The 15814-nt window shown below is 39.1% G+C and overlaps 1 protein-coding gene and 1 pseudogene across 7 annotated transcripts in view; one reads left to right on the forward strand and one right to left on the reverse strand.

Moving 5' to 3' along the window:
• Positions 1-1848: 1848 nt before the first annotated feature.
• Positions 1849-2915, forward strand: LOC119515822 (annotated as a pseudogene).
• Positions 2916-8157: 5242 nt separating this feature from the next.
• Positions 8158-15814, reverse strand: part of MDM4 (MDM4 regulator of p53) — a 33583-nt gene continuing 25926 nt past the window's right edge. For 5 of the 7 annotated variants that reach the window (XM_037824959.1, XM_037824958.1, XM_037824961.1 and 2 more), the window contains one exon: positions 8158-14669. In XM_037824959.1, coding sequence (XP_037680887.1) covers positions 14097-14669 — 573 coding nt within the window. In that variant the 3' untranslated portion in view covers positions 8158-14096. The remainder of the gene's footprint in view (positions 14670-15814) is intronic. The other 2 variants (XM_037824968.1, XM_037824964.1) reach the window with 1 other exon arrangement.

The raw sequence follows: 15814 nt of genomic DNA on the forward strand, positions 1-15814 counted from the left end.
CAGAGAACCTCTTTTGTTGCTCAGATGTGGCCTCTATCTCTAAGCCAACTATGCAGATAAACTCACTGCCCTCCCCCCTATGCGGGACATGACTCCTAGGGGGTAAATCTTCCTGGTAATGTGGGACATGACTCATGCGGATGAGCTTAGCCCTGGCATCATGAGGTTGAGAAAGCCTTCTTGGACCAAAAGGGGGAAGAGAAAGGATACAAAGTTTCAGTGGCTGAGAGATTTCAGATAGAGTCAAGAGGTCATTCTGGAAGTTACTTTTATGCATTATACAGATATCCCTTTTTAGTTTTTAGTGTATTGGAATAGCTAGAAGGAAATACTTGAAACTGTTGAACTGAAATCCAGTATCCTTGATTTTTGAAGATGATTGTATAATTATACAGCTTACGCTGTGTGACCGTGTGATTGTGAAAAGCTTGTGGCTCCCACTCCCTTTATCCAGTGTATGGACAGATGAATTGAAAAATGAGGACAAAAAGTAAATGAATAGTAGGGAGGGATGGAGAGAATATGATATGTTTTAATTTTTATTCTCATTCTTTTTTTGTTGTAATGAAAATGTTAAAAAATTCATTGTGGTGATGAATGCACAACTATATAATGGTACTGTGAACAACTGATTGGTGGATGACTACACGGTTTGTGAATATATCTCAATAAAATTGAATTTGAAAAATAATACAATCTACCACCACCTTTGAAATTTTATAGTAGAACCTCTCTCCTTTTCAGAACATAGCAACCTGTCTTTTCAGCTCTTGGCCCACTTCTCCTATTCCTACTACACTACTCTTCAGTTTCATTAAGGCTTTTCAGCTCTTGTCAGCCTCCTTCTCTTTTCACTCTCTTCCTCTTACAGTCTTCCAGGTTGGAGTCATCCATTGAATTATTAGGGAAAGAAAAATGAAGTAGAAAAAATGAAGTAGAATTGAGAGCCCAGGTCAGGAGCCATGAATGAATGCATAGTAACACCAATCTGCAAGTTGTGTGATTTTTCTCCCCAAGAACTCAGCAGCTGGGCCCAGTGATCCTCTATGAGGAGTGATTCTGCCCCCTAAGTGAAATTTAGCTGATTGTCACAAATAGGAGGATGCTACATCTAGTGGGTAGAGAGAAGGAACGCTGCTTAACATCTCACAATTCACAGGACAACCTCCTACACTAAAGAATTATATCCAACCTAAAATGTCAAAAGTGCTGAGGTTGAGAAACCCTGGTCTAGAAATGGGAAAGTCTCAGGCAGTCCTCTTGGTTTTTCTTGGTCTGTTCTTCTATTCTCCAGAGTACCTTCTCCATTCACTTCACTCTCTTATCCCAACCATCTCCTCTGTCATACTCAATTCAAAAACAAGCCAGTCTCTCACCTTCTGTTCTTTCATGTGCTATTTCCTCGGCCCATGTAGAAATTGTCTTATCTAACTCCATTGCTAGACCATAAACAACTTGAGGGCATTCCTTACTCACTGCTGTATTCCCAGTACCAAACATGTTTAATATTTAATATTTATTGAAAGATTTTAACCCTTAAGCTTTATTTTGAAGAGGAAAAAAAGCAAAAGCAAAACATTTATCAAGTGAGGTCAGAGTTGAGGATGTATGTAGCAAGATTACTGGTATAACTCCAAACCTGTAGTGATTGGAAATTTTTTCCTAATAACACAAATTCTTCTTCTACCTTGGGAGGTTGGGTTTGTGCAATCTCTAGCAAACAAATGCCAACTTTGAATTTGTTTGCTTTAACAAGTTTGTAAAGTTTAACAAGTTTGTTACTAGTTTTCAGCTCACCTTCTAGCTTCAAAACTACCTTTGGAAAAACCAGCATCCAGGAACAAAGCACTCTGCTCCTCCCTCAGAATGAATGGAGACAAGAAATCTGATGTTTATGCCCAAGAAAAGCAGAATTTCATCCAACACTTCTCTCAGATTCTCAAGGTGCTGACCAAAAATGAGATGGGGCACCCAGATAGGAGATGCTATAGCCCAGCTCAAGGAGATCCTGGAGTACAATGTCATTGGAAGCAATACAAAGGGTTTTATGGTGCTGGCAGTGTTCCAGGAGCTGGAGGAGCCAAAGAAGCAAGATGCTGATTGATAGTCTCTAGTGGGCTCTGACTGTGGGCTGCTGTGTGAAACTGCTCGAAGCTTTTTTCCTCGTGTCAGACAACATCATGGATTCCACCCTCACCCAACGGGGACAGCTCTGCTGGTACCAGAAGCCAGGCATAGGTTTGTATGCCATTAATGACGCCATGCTGCTGCAAATGTGTATCTACTGCTTGCTGAAGCTCTACTGCTGGGAGAAGCTCTATTATCTGAATCTGATAGAGCTGTTTCTGCCTATTTCCCCAGACTGAGATCAGGCAGACTCTGGCCCTCATCACAGCCCCTGAGGGCAATGTGGATCTTGGCAGATTCACTAAAGAGATGTATAAATCCATTGTCAAGTATAAGACAGCTTTCTACTTCTACCTTCCTGTAGCTGCTGCCATGTATATGGTGGGCATTAATGGGGAAAAGGTACATGCCAATGCCAATAAGATCCTGCTGGAGATGGGAGAATTCTTTCACATTCAGGATAATTATCTTGACCTTTTCGGGGACCCCAATGTGACCAGCAAGGTGGCACTGACATCCAAGACAACAAGTGCAGCTGGATGGTGGTTCAGTGTCTGCCACAGGCCTCTCCAGAACAGCACCAGATCCTGCAGAATTACGGGCTGAAGGAGGCTGAGAAGGTGGCCTGGGTGAAGGTGCTGAATGAGGAGCTGGAGCTGCCAGCTGCCTTTAAGCAGCACAAGGAAGACAGTTACAGCCTCCTGAGTGTCATCGAGCAGCACTCCGAGCCCTTGCCCCCAGCTCTCTTCTTGGTGCTGGCAGACAAGAACTACAAACAGAAAAAGTGACCCAGAGACTGCGAGGGCAAGGAGGAAGACTCTTAGTAAATTAGCCTAACCTTGAAAAAATAACTACCTTCAACAGACATGATAAATCTGTAGCATCAGGACCCAGGGTGGGTAGGATACAAAAACTTGCTAGGAAACAAAACTTGCTGTTAGCTTTCCCTCCATTGTTCTTAAACAGCTGGAATCCCATTAAAAAGTAACTTATGGGGAATGTCAAAGGTGAAAAGGGTTGTGCAAAGAAGCTGGCCTTTTTTTTTCCCTTCATTTTTAAAGCACTATCCAGCACTACCCACTCCACCCCCCGGGCCTCCTCACAGAGGTGTTACACTGCGCATTTCTAAGAGGTGCCATTTGTATGGCTGCCTGAATAGTGCCTCAAAAAGTTGTGCCATAGAGAATAACTGTGGGGGGACAAACGAGACCATGAACGCATCATACACCAACCTGAATTGGGAGGAATGCCCGAGAACACAGCATAAAATCTGTAAGTAAAACCTGCGGATCTAAGTCGAAGTTGTGAGACCCCCTCCCCCATAGCCCAAGCTGCAAAGCCTCGTGGTGCCAGAGAGAAGCTCTCTCCCAGCAAGCGAATACAGGTCGGCTGAGCTCCAACTGGGGTTTTAAGTAGCGAGTGTGAACTGCTCACTACAGGTATGAATCCCCAAAAAACAGACAGAGGCTTTGGGTGACGACTGACCTTGGAGAGCCGGAGGGTCGCCTTGGACTGGGTCTGAAGAGGACTATCTGTTTCTTTTTTGGCTCAGTGGAGAAAGCCCCAGTCATTTTCAGTTTCCAGGGCTGTGACTTGGGGAAGGGTGGAGACAGCACAAGCAGAGAGGGAGACCATTGAAATGCTAATGACCTCCACCTGGGGGCTCTGTCTTCTCTAGGAGGAAAGGGGTGGGGCCCTTTCCATTCAGAACCAGACCCCAGAGCCTGGGGGAACACGGCCACACCTCCTCACACCAGTCAAGAATTATAGGCTAACAGGCATCACCTGCTGGGCAGAAAAGCACAGTGATCTGAGGCATCAAAGGGTGGAGAAGTTTTCTAAGACACACCTGCAGGGAAACCAGATACTGAATATTTCTTCCCTCTGGGACCTGAGCCTGTTCTGGTCTGGGAGAACCTGATTTGGATAACCAAGGAAACCATGCCTAGACAACAGAAAATTACAACCTACACTAAGAAAAACAAAGTTATGGCCCAGTCAAAGGAACAAATGTACACTTCAACTGAGATACAGGAATTTAAACAACTAATGCTAAATCAAATCAAAAAGTTTAGAGAAGATATTGCAAAAGAGATAGAGGCTGTAAAGGAAACACTGGGCATATATATGGCAGAAATCAAAAGTTCAAAAAAACACCTAGTAGAATCTATGGAAATGAAAGGCACAACACAAGAGATGAAAGACACAATGGAAACATACAACAGCAGATCTCAAGAGGCAGAAGAAAACACTCAGGAACTGGAGAATAAAACACCTGAAAGCCTACACGCAAAGGAGCAGATGGAGAAAAGAATGAAAAAATATGAGCAACGTCTCCGGAAACTCAAGGATGAAACAAAGTACAATAATGTACGTATCATTGGTGTCCCAGAAGGAGAAGAGAAGGGAAAAGGGGCAGAAGCAATAATAGAGGAAATAGTTAATGAAAATTTCCCATCTCTTATGAAAGACATAAAATTACAGATCCAAGAAGCGCAGCATACTCCAAACAGAAGAGATATGAATAGGCCTACGCCAAGACACTTAATAATCAGATTATCAAATGTCAAAGACAAAGAGAGAATCCTGAAAGCAGTAAGAGAAAAGCGATCCATTACATACAAAGGAAGCTTAATAAGACTATGTGTGGATCTCTCAGCAGAAACCATGGAGGCAAGAAGGAAGTGGTGTGATATATTTAAGATACTGAAAGAGAAAAACCACTGACCAAGAATCCTATATCCAGCAAAGCTGTCCTTCAAATATGAGGGAGAGCTCAAAATATTTTCTGACAAACAGACAATGAGACTTTGTGAACAAGACACCTGTCCTACAGGAAATACTAAAGGGAGCACTACAGGGTGATAGAAGACAGGAGTGAGTGGTTTGGAACACAATTTTGGGAGATGGTAGCACAACAATGTAAGTACACTGAACAAAGATAACTATGAATATGGATGAGAGAGGAAGGTGGGGAGCATGTGAGACACCACAAGAAAGGAGGAAAGATAAAGACTGGGACTGTGTAACTTGGTGAAATCTAGAGTATTCAACAATTGTGATAAAATGTACAAATATGTTCTTTTACGAGAGAGAACAAGCAAATGTCAACCTTGCAAGGTGTTAAAAATGGGGAGGCATTGGGGGAGGAATGCAATCAGCATAAACTAGAGACTGTGACTAATGGAATCATTGTATCATGCTTCCTTTAATGTAACAAAGGTGATATACCAAGGTAAATGCAGATAAGAGGGGGTATAGGGGAGGCATGTTAGACACTTGACATTGGTGGTATTGTCTGATTCTTTATTCTACTTTGATTTAAGGTTATTTTTCCTTTTGCTGCTTCCTAGCTGTCACTTTTTTTTTCCTTTCTTTTGCCTCTCTACCTTCTTTGACTCTCCCTCCTGCCTTGTGGAAGAAATGTAGATGCCCTTATATAGATAGTGGTGAAGGTGGTGAACACATAAATGTATGACCATGCAGAGAACCATCAATTATTTACTTGGGATGGAACGTATGGTGTGTGAACAAAACCATATTAAAAAAAAATGGGTTGATGACAAAACCTCGAGGGCAATATACTGAGTGAAATAAGCCAGACACATAAGGACAATTTTGGCAGGGTCTCACTGATAGGAATTAATTATAATATGTAAACTCATAGACATGAAATATAAGGTACCAAGATATAGGATGAGGCTTAAGAATGGGGAGCGGTTGCTTAGTATGAGCAGAATGTTCAACTAGGATGAACTTAAATGTTTGGAAATGAACAGGGGTGTTGGTAGCAAGATGTGAGAATAACTAACAGTGCAGAATGGTGTGTGAATGAGGTGGAAAGGGGAAGCTCAGAGTCATATATGTTACCAGAAAGAAAGTTGGAGGTCAAAAGATGGGAATGTATAAAACTGAATCCTATGGTGGGCAATGTCCATGATCAACTGTACAAATACTAGAAATCGCTTCCATGAACCAGAACAAATGTATGACAATACAATTAGAAGTTAATAATAGAGGGGCATATAGGGAAGAACTATATACCTATTACAAACTATATACTTACAGTTAGTAGTATTTCAACATTTTTTCATAAACAGTAACAAATGTACTATATCAATACTAGGAGTCAACAATTGAGGGGGGTTGGTTAGGGATGGGGAGGATTAGAGTTTCCTTTTCTTTTCTCATCTTTCACTTTATTTCTTGTCTGGAGTAATGAAAAGTTTCTAAAATTGAACAAAAATTAAGTGTGATGGATGCACAGCTGTATGAGGGTACCCAGGGGCAAGTGATTGTACACTTTGGATCTTTGAATAATTGTATGGTATCTGAACAATCTCAATAAAAATGAAAAAAAAAAAAAAAGACATAACAATCAAAAAAAAAAAAAAAAGTAATGGCAGACAAAGGAGAGTCTAAAGTTGTATGTAACGGTGCCTGAGTCTCCCCCTGAGTACCTCTTTGTTGCTCAGATGTGGCCCTCTCTCTCTCTAACTGAGCCATCTCGACAGGTGAACTCGCTGCCCTCTCCCCTACGTGGGACCCAACTCCCAGCGGTGTAAATCTCCCTGGCAACGCAAAGTATGACTCCCGGGGATGAATGTGGACCCAGCATCGTGGGACTGAGAGTATCTTCTTGACCAAAAGGGGGATGCAAAATGAGACGAAATAGTTTCAGTGGCTGAGAGATTCCAAATGGAGTCGAGAGGTCACTCTGGTGGACATTCTTATGCACTATACAGATAACACCTCTTAGGCTTTAATGTATTTGAATAGCTACAAGTAAATACCTGAAACTACCAAACTCCAACCCAGCAGTCTGGACTCCTGAAGACAATTATATAATAATGTAGATTACAAGGGGTGACAGTGTGATTATGAAGACCTTGTGGATCACACCCCCTTTATCTAGTGTATGGATGAGTGGAGGAATGGGGATAAAAACTAAAGGACAAATGGGGTGGGATGGGGGGATGATTTGGGTGTTTTTTTTTCACTTTTATTTTTTATTCTTGTTCTGGTTCTTTCTGATGTAAGGAAAATGTTCAGAGATAGATTGTGGTGATGAACGCATAACTATGTTATCATACTGTGGACAGTGGATTGTATATCATGGATGATTGTATGGAGTGTGAATGTATTTCAATAAAACTGAATTTAAAAAAAAAAAAAAAAAAAAAAAGTTGTGCCATAGATACCAACCTGCTAACTATATGTGGTGGTCCTGCCCCCCTCCCAAATAAGATACTCAAATAAGTTCAGTCCAGCACCTGAAAGCCATGGACCAGTGGTTTCAATGAAGCCTCTGAAATTGAATGTAAAATGTTGCTTTTAATTAAAAAAAAAAGATATCAGAAATTTCATTAATTTTCAAGGAAGGCTATAATCCACAAAAAGTAAAAAACCACTGTTAGACCGCAGCAGATACTAGGCACCTGAAGGATGAATGCATCCTTTGTGACAAACCTTCAGTACCTCTCCCACTAGCCCACAACAAAACAGAACCTTGTACTTGGCACTTCTCTGTAAATTCAATAAACAGAGGCAAATTCATCATCTCACCATTTGTAATCTTTTCAATTGCAATGACAGTGGATGAGGTGATGTAATCATGGGTTCAGAACAGGTTCAGACTTCTCCTTCAAGAGGGTTTGCTTTAAATCACTAAACATGCAGATACTATATATAAATATATTCTCTAATTCTCAAGGGCTTTGGGAGAAACTCCACAACTTCACTGCCTAACTAGCTCAGTATTAAAAAAAAACACCCACTCAGCAAAATCTTGGGGTTCCTTCAGATTTGGGAACCTAAAAATGAAATATAAGAATTACTCTAACAGGTAACAAGGATGGTGATGGGAGTGGTGGTGAATATCTAAAGTTGCCATTGATTTTAAGTCCAATAGCTGCTATTGTAAAAGCTAGTCTCCTCTTCCCAAAATCAGCTTTACACATAAAAACAGAAAGTGAAACTGCACTGTATACAAACAAAATTACCTATCTCCCCAATAATGAGACCACAAAATGGCAAAATGAAAGGTATTTAATACACAAAAAAGCAACAGAACCAATAGATATTAAGAGCATTACATAGCGCAAACACCAAAAAGATATACAACTATTAGCTTAGTGGTGCTTATAAAGAAAACTAGGCAAGAACACATATAATTCCTCCCTCTTTCCTCATTTATTTTTTTCTTATTTATTTATTTTTATTGTGAACTTTAACCTATACACAAAGGGAGCTAGGGCTCAGCTTCCAGGACACGAGGTATTCCGAACATATACCCCAGAATTTGGTCTACCTAGAGAATAACTTTTTATGTTACGCAAGGCAACTGTAAGTTTTTAAGTTGCTCCCCCGATACTTAATTCCCACAACCACCATGAGGTAGAAAGGATAGGTATTTGTATTCATTTTACAGATGAGAAAAACTGAGGCCTGGAAAGGTCAAGAAACATGCCTGGAACTAGGACTCAAGACTGGTGGAATCATCTTACTCCTTTTCTCTATTCAAGAGGCACTTAGTGCACTTATAGCGCGTAGCTATGGACTAAGGAAGCCTGCTTATGACTACCTTGCCAAATGCTAAGGAAACCAAGAAACAGTTCATCCCCCTTTAATACATTTTCTATTGGTTTTTAAAAAGGGAAAGGGGAAAAAAAAACAAAGGAGACATTTTGATTATTATTAAAAAGGAAATGAAAACATGAGGCAAACTAGAGGAAAAGAGCAGGAAAAGGGAGGGCTGACCTCAATTTCTTAGTGCTGAGACAACAAGGGAGCTGATCTCCCCATTCTCTCACCACACCCACAAAGGAAGCCTCTGACTACAAGCTGTTACTTTATTATACAGTAGCTCTAATGTCACAGCTTCCCTTATGAATCTATCACACAACTCTGAAACAGAAACAGAAACATTCCCCAGGACTGACTGGAAAAATGAAATCTTATAAGATACACCATCTAAGGGGTGGTACGGATGGCCTTTAGCATAAGAAAAGCAATATCCACAAGTAGATATTAACTTTGAACTAAGAGCAACCTTAAGGAAGGAAAGAAGAGGAAATATCTGTTAACATAGAAGTACTTAACTATTAAAAAAATGCCTTAGGATAAGAAATCAGATGCTTTAATAAATGCTCAAAATATTATAATGATAATGTCAGATCTTCATTAAAGCATTTGTCAAATTTTAGCAACTGTTTGGAGAAAGGAATTGCTCCAATAGCACTAACTGGCCCTTTTTAATTATCTTGACCCTCCCCACCCTGAGAAATGGGGAATTCTACTAGCTGTGCTAGGCTCCCAGAAAGAATAAAATAATGTTCCTACATGAAGGAAAACAACCTGCAGGTGGAACAGCATCTTGGATTTCAGAGCAGCTACCAAGAAATATTAACACCCTCTTTCCGCAGAGAAGCTGCTTCCCTCTTTAACATTTTCGGTCATTCAAGACTCTTGATAGAGAACACAGTAAACCCAAGTGTAGGTGTACTGTAATATTTTCTTTAACAATACCACATTCACTGATAATGGCATACTTGGGAACGCACGTTCACTGCATCAAACAATTTCAGAATGCTATGGGAAATTCTCCCACAGGAGAGAAGAGATCTGGAGGCTCCTATAAAGGAAGAATTTAGCAATGGCAGACAATAAGGAAAGCTCTGTCAAGAGAAAGGACTCTCAAAGCAAGCAGGGAAAGCTGTCCCAAATTATGGGAAGCCACTTCATCCACTATATCAGATATTTGCATTTCCAGCTTAGCCTTAAGCTCTTCAATACTGCCGCGTATATGCTGAACTGCAACTTCTCTAATTATGAATCTGAGAAATGACAACAAAGTAACTTCAGCATTCCCTACGGCAGTGCAAAATTCCAGACATCTGTAAACACTGACATTTTACTTTTGGCACAAGGGAGAGCTTGCAGGTTCCTTTATCTTTGAAGTGCCTACACTAAACACAGCTAGTTCCTAATCTTCAGTCATTTTTAGCAAAGGCATTAACAGTCTTGAGAATTTGTGTGTGCATCCATGTATACCCATGAATGGGAAAATCATCGAAATAAATTCTTAGGACATGGGTCTGAAGCAGATAATGGGCTAAATAGAAAACAACAAGATTCACAGTATTTAAAGCCATGTACTTTCAGAAGTTCATATAACTCTCTGTGGTAAAATCCAAAATAGCAGGTTAGTAAGTTTCCTCCTTTCTAAAGAGCATCAAGAGGTAACACAACAATAGCTTTAGTACAACCTAAAAACCAACACTCACCAATTTCTCATTAATGACTTCAAAGGAGTCAACATTGTACTGCAGTGACACCACAAAAATCTGCTACAAATGATACTGCCCTTTAAAAATAACTTCTTAAAAATCAAGCAATGTCCCACACAAAGCATTACACACATTAAATATACATAAAATTACGATTAGAACACAATTGCATATTTCAAATGCTTGGCAGTGAATCAATCTCATATTAGAGAAGTCCGTGACTGGAGGTTAGCCTGGCTGGACTCAGATCCATTGTTCAAGTCTAAGATTGTGAATCCCATAGATGGACTGTGAAGAAATAGTAATACCAGTTGAAAGGCTTTCTAAAGTCTGATTTAAGTGTTAAATACAAAAGCATACCAAATACTGTAAGTACCCTGTAGTTGCCGGGACTGTTTTTTAACTGTAATGCAGAAATTCATTGTTTTTCTAATGATTTGTCGTTTCTGCTGAGCTTTTTGTTTAGGTTAACATAAATATTAATTTAAATAACTAAAATAAGAAATGGGATGCTAATGTCAGATGATTTCATTATTCACAAGAGTCTATGGTGTGAAGCAAGAGAAAACATTAAATTCCATTGACACTTGCTTTTCCTCACAATCAAAATTTAAATTCAAGCATGGCTTGCCTGTAACTTGGGTGACTATATCACTTGATGTCCAAATGAACACTTTTGAGAGTGAAAGAGGAAAGACAGAGATAAACAGGATGGGAGGCTAAAAAGTAGGATAAGCCGGGACTGTCCCCAGAAAACCAGAGAATGTGGTCATCCTAGCTACAACTAAAAGATGAATGGTAGCATTTGAAAGTCAAGAATTTCTTTTCTTTATAATTGCAAATTCTGAAGACTGCACATGCAAACCATGTCTTGCTTTGGTGGCAGTGTGTAAAAAAAAATCTGTACCACGGTAGCAATGAAAAAAGAACAAAATTAAAAACAGATCAAGATGGTTGAAAGTAGGTTAAAATAAGGTTCAGCTCAAACATGCAGCTTAGGATCTTCTAAGCTAAGTACTTTAGTGCTAACAGGAGCAGTGAAAAACCCAGGTCAACAGGTAGAAGAGGAAAGCAGAGTAGCATAAGGAATCTGGGCTAGGCAACGATGTACCGAAACTGATATCAAATTATCTACAAACATAAGTAAAATTATAAACTCCTCTTGTGGAAGTTTTATAAAAACTGCAATTTTATATAAGGGAACCACAGTTCCAAGTGCAAATTGCTAGTTCTCCCTCCTCGGCTTTCAAGTTGTCACCTGCAAAAGCGACAGGCAAAAATACATCAAAACTGAGGGTGACCCAACTAAAATGGAGACGATTATTGGGGGCCGGGAGGAAACGAGGAAATTAACTTTCTAAAGCAGTCAGTGTGTTCTAACAAAACATTTTACTCAAAGGGTTGGTTCCATTTGTTAGGGAAAAAACCCTTGTCCCCAGTGCCTAAAGAAAGTCAGAGACTTGAGCTTCATTCCCCAAGGAAGGGTTAATTCTGGAGAAAATGGTTCAGGTCCCTCTGCCACCTTCACTTATTCTTGCAGTGGGAGGAGTAATTTATCTGATTAGGTAAGAAAACCTGACATTTGCTGGGCCTTTTTTCTGTTGGGAGAAAGTTGTTCAAAGTACTGTTCTCCCTAAATTCTTATTTTGGCTGCAAGCTACCATATTCTGCAACACCATTTATTAGAAGACCTACATTTTAAGATTATTAGTTGTCCCAAATTCAACAAGCACCACCACTAAAAATATTTAATAGATGAGAAGGCAGCAAGTATGGTTTCAAGATTTACCGGTCAAGAGATTTGGATTCTAGTAATAGCTCTACCACTGGCTGTGACTTGCAGCAAAGTCATTTAACTTGTTAGCCTCGTGTGCAAAATAAAGGAGTTTTAGTTCATGAGTGCATTGTAGTTTAAAAATTCTGTAACTTCAATGAAAATCCCTCTCTAGAAACTAAGTATTATGCTAAATAAAGGGATCTTGGTGTTGTCCGTTTTCTGTTTGGTTCCCGAGAGACAGGTAGGAAAAAGCCCTTTCTTCAAGGGCAGGGCTTGCCAAAGCGTGGTCTGTACACCACCTGCATCAGAGCTTCTGGAAATACCTGTTAAAATGCAACTTCCTGGACCAGATCTTAAAAGGTTCAAAATCTCTGAGGGGTTTAGGCATTTTTAACAAGCAACCTAGGTGATGCTTATGCTTTTTAAGTTTGACTATTCTAGGCCCTTGGTCTTCAAAATGGCACATTCATACCCCTGGGAATACAGCGAGATTTTTTCTTGGGGTAAGCAGACTTGTATAGCTTTAAGGAAATCAATTTCAAGATCGCCGATTTCCACATCTTTTGTCCTAAAATTGATGTGCCCCTCCATAAGGTCTCTTCAGATCTACCACTTCTTTTAAATTACTTCCCTTTTATAATTGCCAAACTCCCTATTGTCAAAATAGGGAAATCTTACTATGGGACTTTGCCTTGGGGCATGAAAACCTCTAGAGGCATCATAAAGGTAGAAAGACACCCTCTCCCCTTCCCTACCCCCATGACTCCTAAGGGATAATGGCGACAGAGTAAAGCTTTGGTTAAAAATTGTGTGCCTTCTCCTTCTATATATATTAGAATTGAGAAGGTTGTGCCAGAGGTGTATATTAATGCATTACTTTGAATTAAAAATAAAATCAGACATTGTGACTCAAAGTGAAGTCTGATTTGGCTGATAAATTTTGAAACAAGGACATGCTTTGCCAGTTTTTGAGACAGGACTTTTCTATAAATATCTACAGCTCCAAGGCTTTGATAAAAATATCTTTAAAGCACATATACATATACAATTTACAATATGCTGGATAGCATATCCTTTTTAAGTAAACTTACTTTAACAATTTAGATGTCAAATTAAAGATGCGCAACAGAAAAACTAATCCAGGGTGAGAGTCAAGAAATGGCTGAGGATTTGTAAAGAGGCTTAAGAAAGTATTATGCAGCGAAAGAAACGTTCTACAGCTTGTTTTGGGTAGTGGTTACTTAGATGTCTACAACTCATCGGAAAGGAACACTTTACTGATGCAAAAGGGAATATGATTTTTCAAAATTCTTTTAGGGGCATGCTAGCAAAAATGTTTGATAATCATTGTTCTAGGCATACGTGGAAGAAATCTGTTTTTCAAGACTTTTCATTTTGGTTACTCAGAACCATGCAGCCTGACTGCAAGGTAGTTTGACTTATCAAATGATTTTATGTTTTTTCATTGTTAGCTTCAATACTTTGCTAATTGCCACCTTGGATTTTTATGTCTAAGAATATTACTTAACAAAATTGAAGGACAGGGAATAAAATTAACTAAAGAAAGGACTAATCTTCAAATAATTTGGTAAATGAGTAAATTAATGTATTTTAATGTTTGCACTGGTAATTGCTCCCTCCAGGATCCTCAGTTTTGGAGGGAGAATGAAGTGATTAATGTATGTTTTCATGTTAATGGGGTCCCCAAATTGATAACCTAGTTGTAAAGAATTCACTCTCAAATTCTATATGAGTTTAAAAGGAAAACTGCCCTGGAACATGTATGTTTGCATGAATAAATAAATGGATGCAGTACATTACAATGAGCGTGGATGTTCAATACTGACATTTTGATTCCTGACCTGGCCTGATTTTTATCATTTCTCTGTAACTCATCAATTCGGTTATGCTATAAAAACCTTAATAACCAACTGAATCTCTTTCTTGCAAATAGGGCATGAAGCCCCAGCCTTCTTTAATCTTCTGGCGCAATGAAAACAAGTGGCAAGGTGGCCTGTCCTCCCATGAATAATGTTTCCGTCTCGTGGTCTTTTCTCACATAAGCGACATGGCTTCAAAAGATTTTGGCTATCCTCCATGTTTTCCGTATCTGTTCTCTGTTCAGAAAAGTTACCTAATTTTTCTCCCCTGCTTAAGATGGTCTCTTGACTTTCAGAACTTTGAGCCAAATCCAAGAATTCCACTGAACTGCAGGGATCAAAAAGTTTGGAATTTTCTTCCTTTTTATATAGATCTTTAGGTCTAACAACTGGAGCTGAAATGGTTCTTCGGCAATCAGGAACATCAATTCCTTCAATTTCCTTCTTTTCAGGTATGGCAGTGATATCAGACGTAGAGAGAGAATGGGTTAACTTAGAGCAATCTGAATACCAATCCTTTCTCAAAGCCCAGCAACGGAAACAGTACTTCTTGCTTGGTGAGTTAAACTTCTTGCATTCCGTACACTGCCACTCGTCCTACAAAGACAAGTGCCACCAATTAATATTCACTGATGAACATGATGCTAAGAGACAAAGGGAGGGCAGGCCGAATCACCTTACTCAGCTAGTGTAAGTCTAGCATTTCACATTGGTGAACCAGCCTAGGATTAGAATAAATTGTATAGCTAAGTGTAAGAATATCTTATAACACTGAAAGTGCCGCAATTGCCATTTTCACGCCAAAATTTGACAGCTTTCTTTAAAAAAAAGTTAAATTAATTTTTTGGCTTTCCATCCAGTCTGAAATTTACATTGTTTGCTTCTCCCTACTGTCTTCTTTTAGGTCACTTCTCTTTTACACTTACTCCTTTATCAGAAAAGAGGCCAAAGCGTGAAGAAAAGATAACACTGTCATTCTTCCCTACCAATTAGCAAATTATAAATTTAACAAAAAAGAAGCTAAAACTAAAATCTGATTTGAAAACTATTAAATTTACTCACACTCTTTCATTGCTTTAACCCTGACAAATAAATGCTCTACTCCTTGAATGCTAATTTTTTTTCCTACTTCTCCATATTCAAATTAAGATGTACTAGAGCTCAATGAGTTTTAAATGCTTTGCTTAATCCAAAGGTAGCCACCTGGAACAAAGAGTATTTATTGCAAGTAACTGCTTGGCTTTGACAGGATCAATGATTAGGCATGAGCTAGCTTGATTACTTTCAGATGAAGACCAACCATGCCTCAAGTTTAGAGTCATAACTCGTTGTCTAGACTGAGGCAGGGACATGACCATTTATTAAACTTATTTCTCCAGAGAGCCTCAAAACTCTCTTGCTAGTCTAAGATGCATCGATTTTATCTGAAATACTACCCAAATACTCACAGGAACTTCATAAAGATTCTGAATTCATGACTGATGGTGTGTCATAGTTTAATTGGCATTGCTTTTTCTATTTTAGTAGTACATAAAATAATAGGGCTTATTAAATTCAATGGCATCTCTGATTTGATGAAATTCAGTCTATTTGCTTAACAGGTTTTCTGGGTCAAAGTAGCCACATAAGTCTGATTAAGATGGAAAAACTGCTCTTTGCTATTTTTATTACGGTCAAGAACACTAATGGACCAACATGTTCCACTCTATTACTTAGCTATACTCAGATAATTTGCAATGAAT

The sequence above is a fragment of the Choloepus didactylus genome, chromosome 2 (genome assembly GCF_015220235.1).
Source record: "Choloepus didactylus isolate mChoDid1 chromosome 2, mChoDid1.pri, whole genome shotgun sequence".
In the NCBI taxonomy this organism is placed as follows: domain Eukaryota; kingdom Metazoa; phylum Chordata; class Mammalia; order Pilosa; family Megalonychidae; genus Choloepus; species Choloepus didactylus.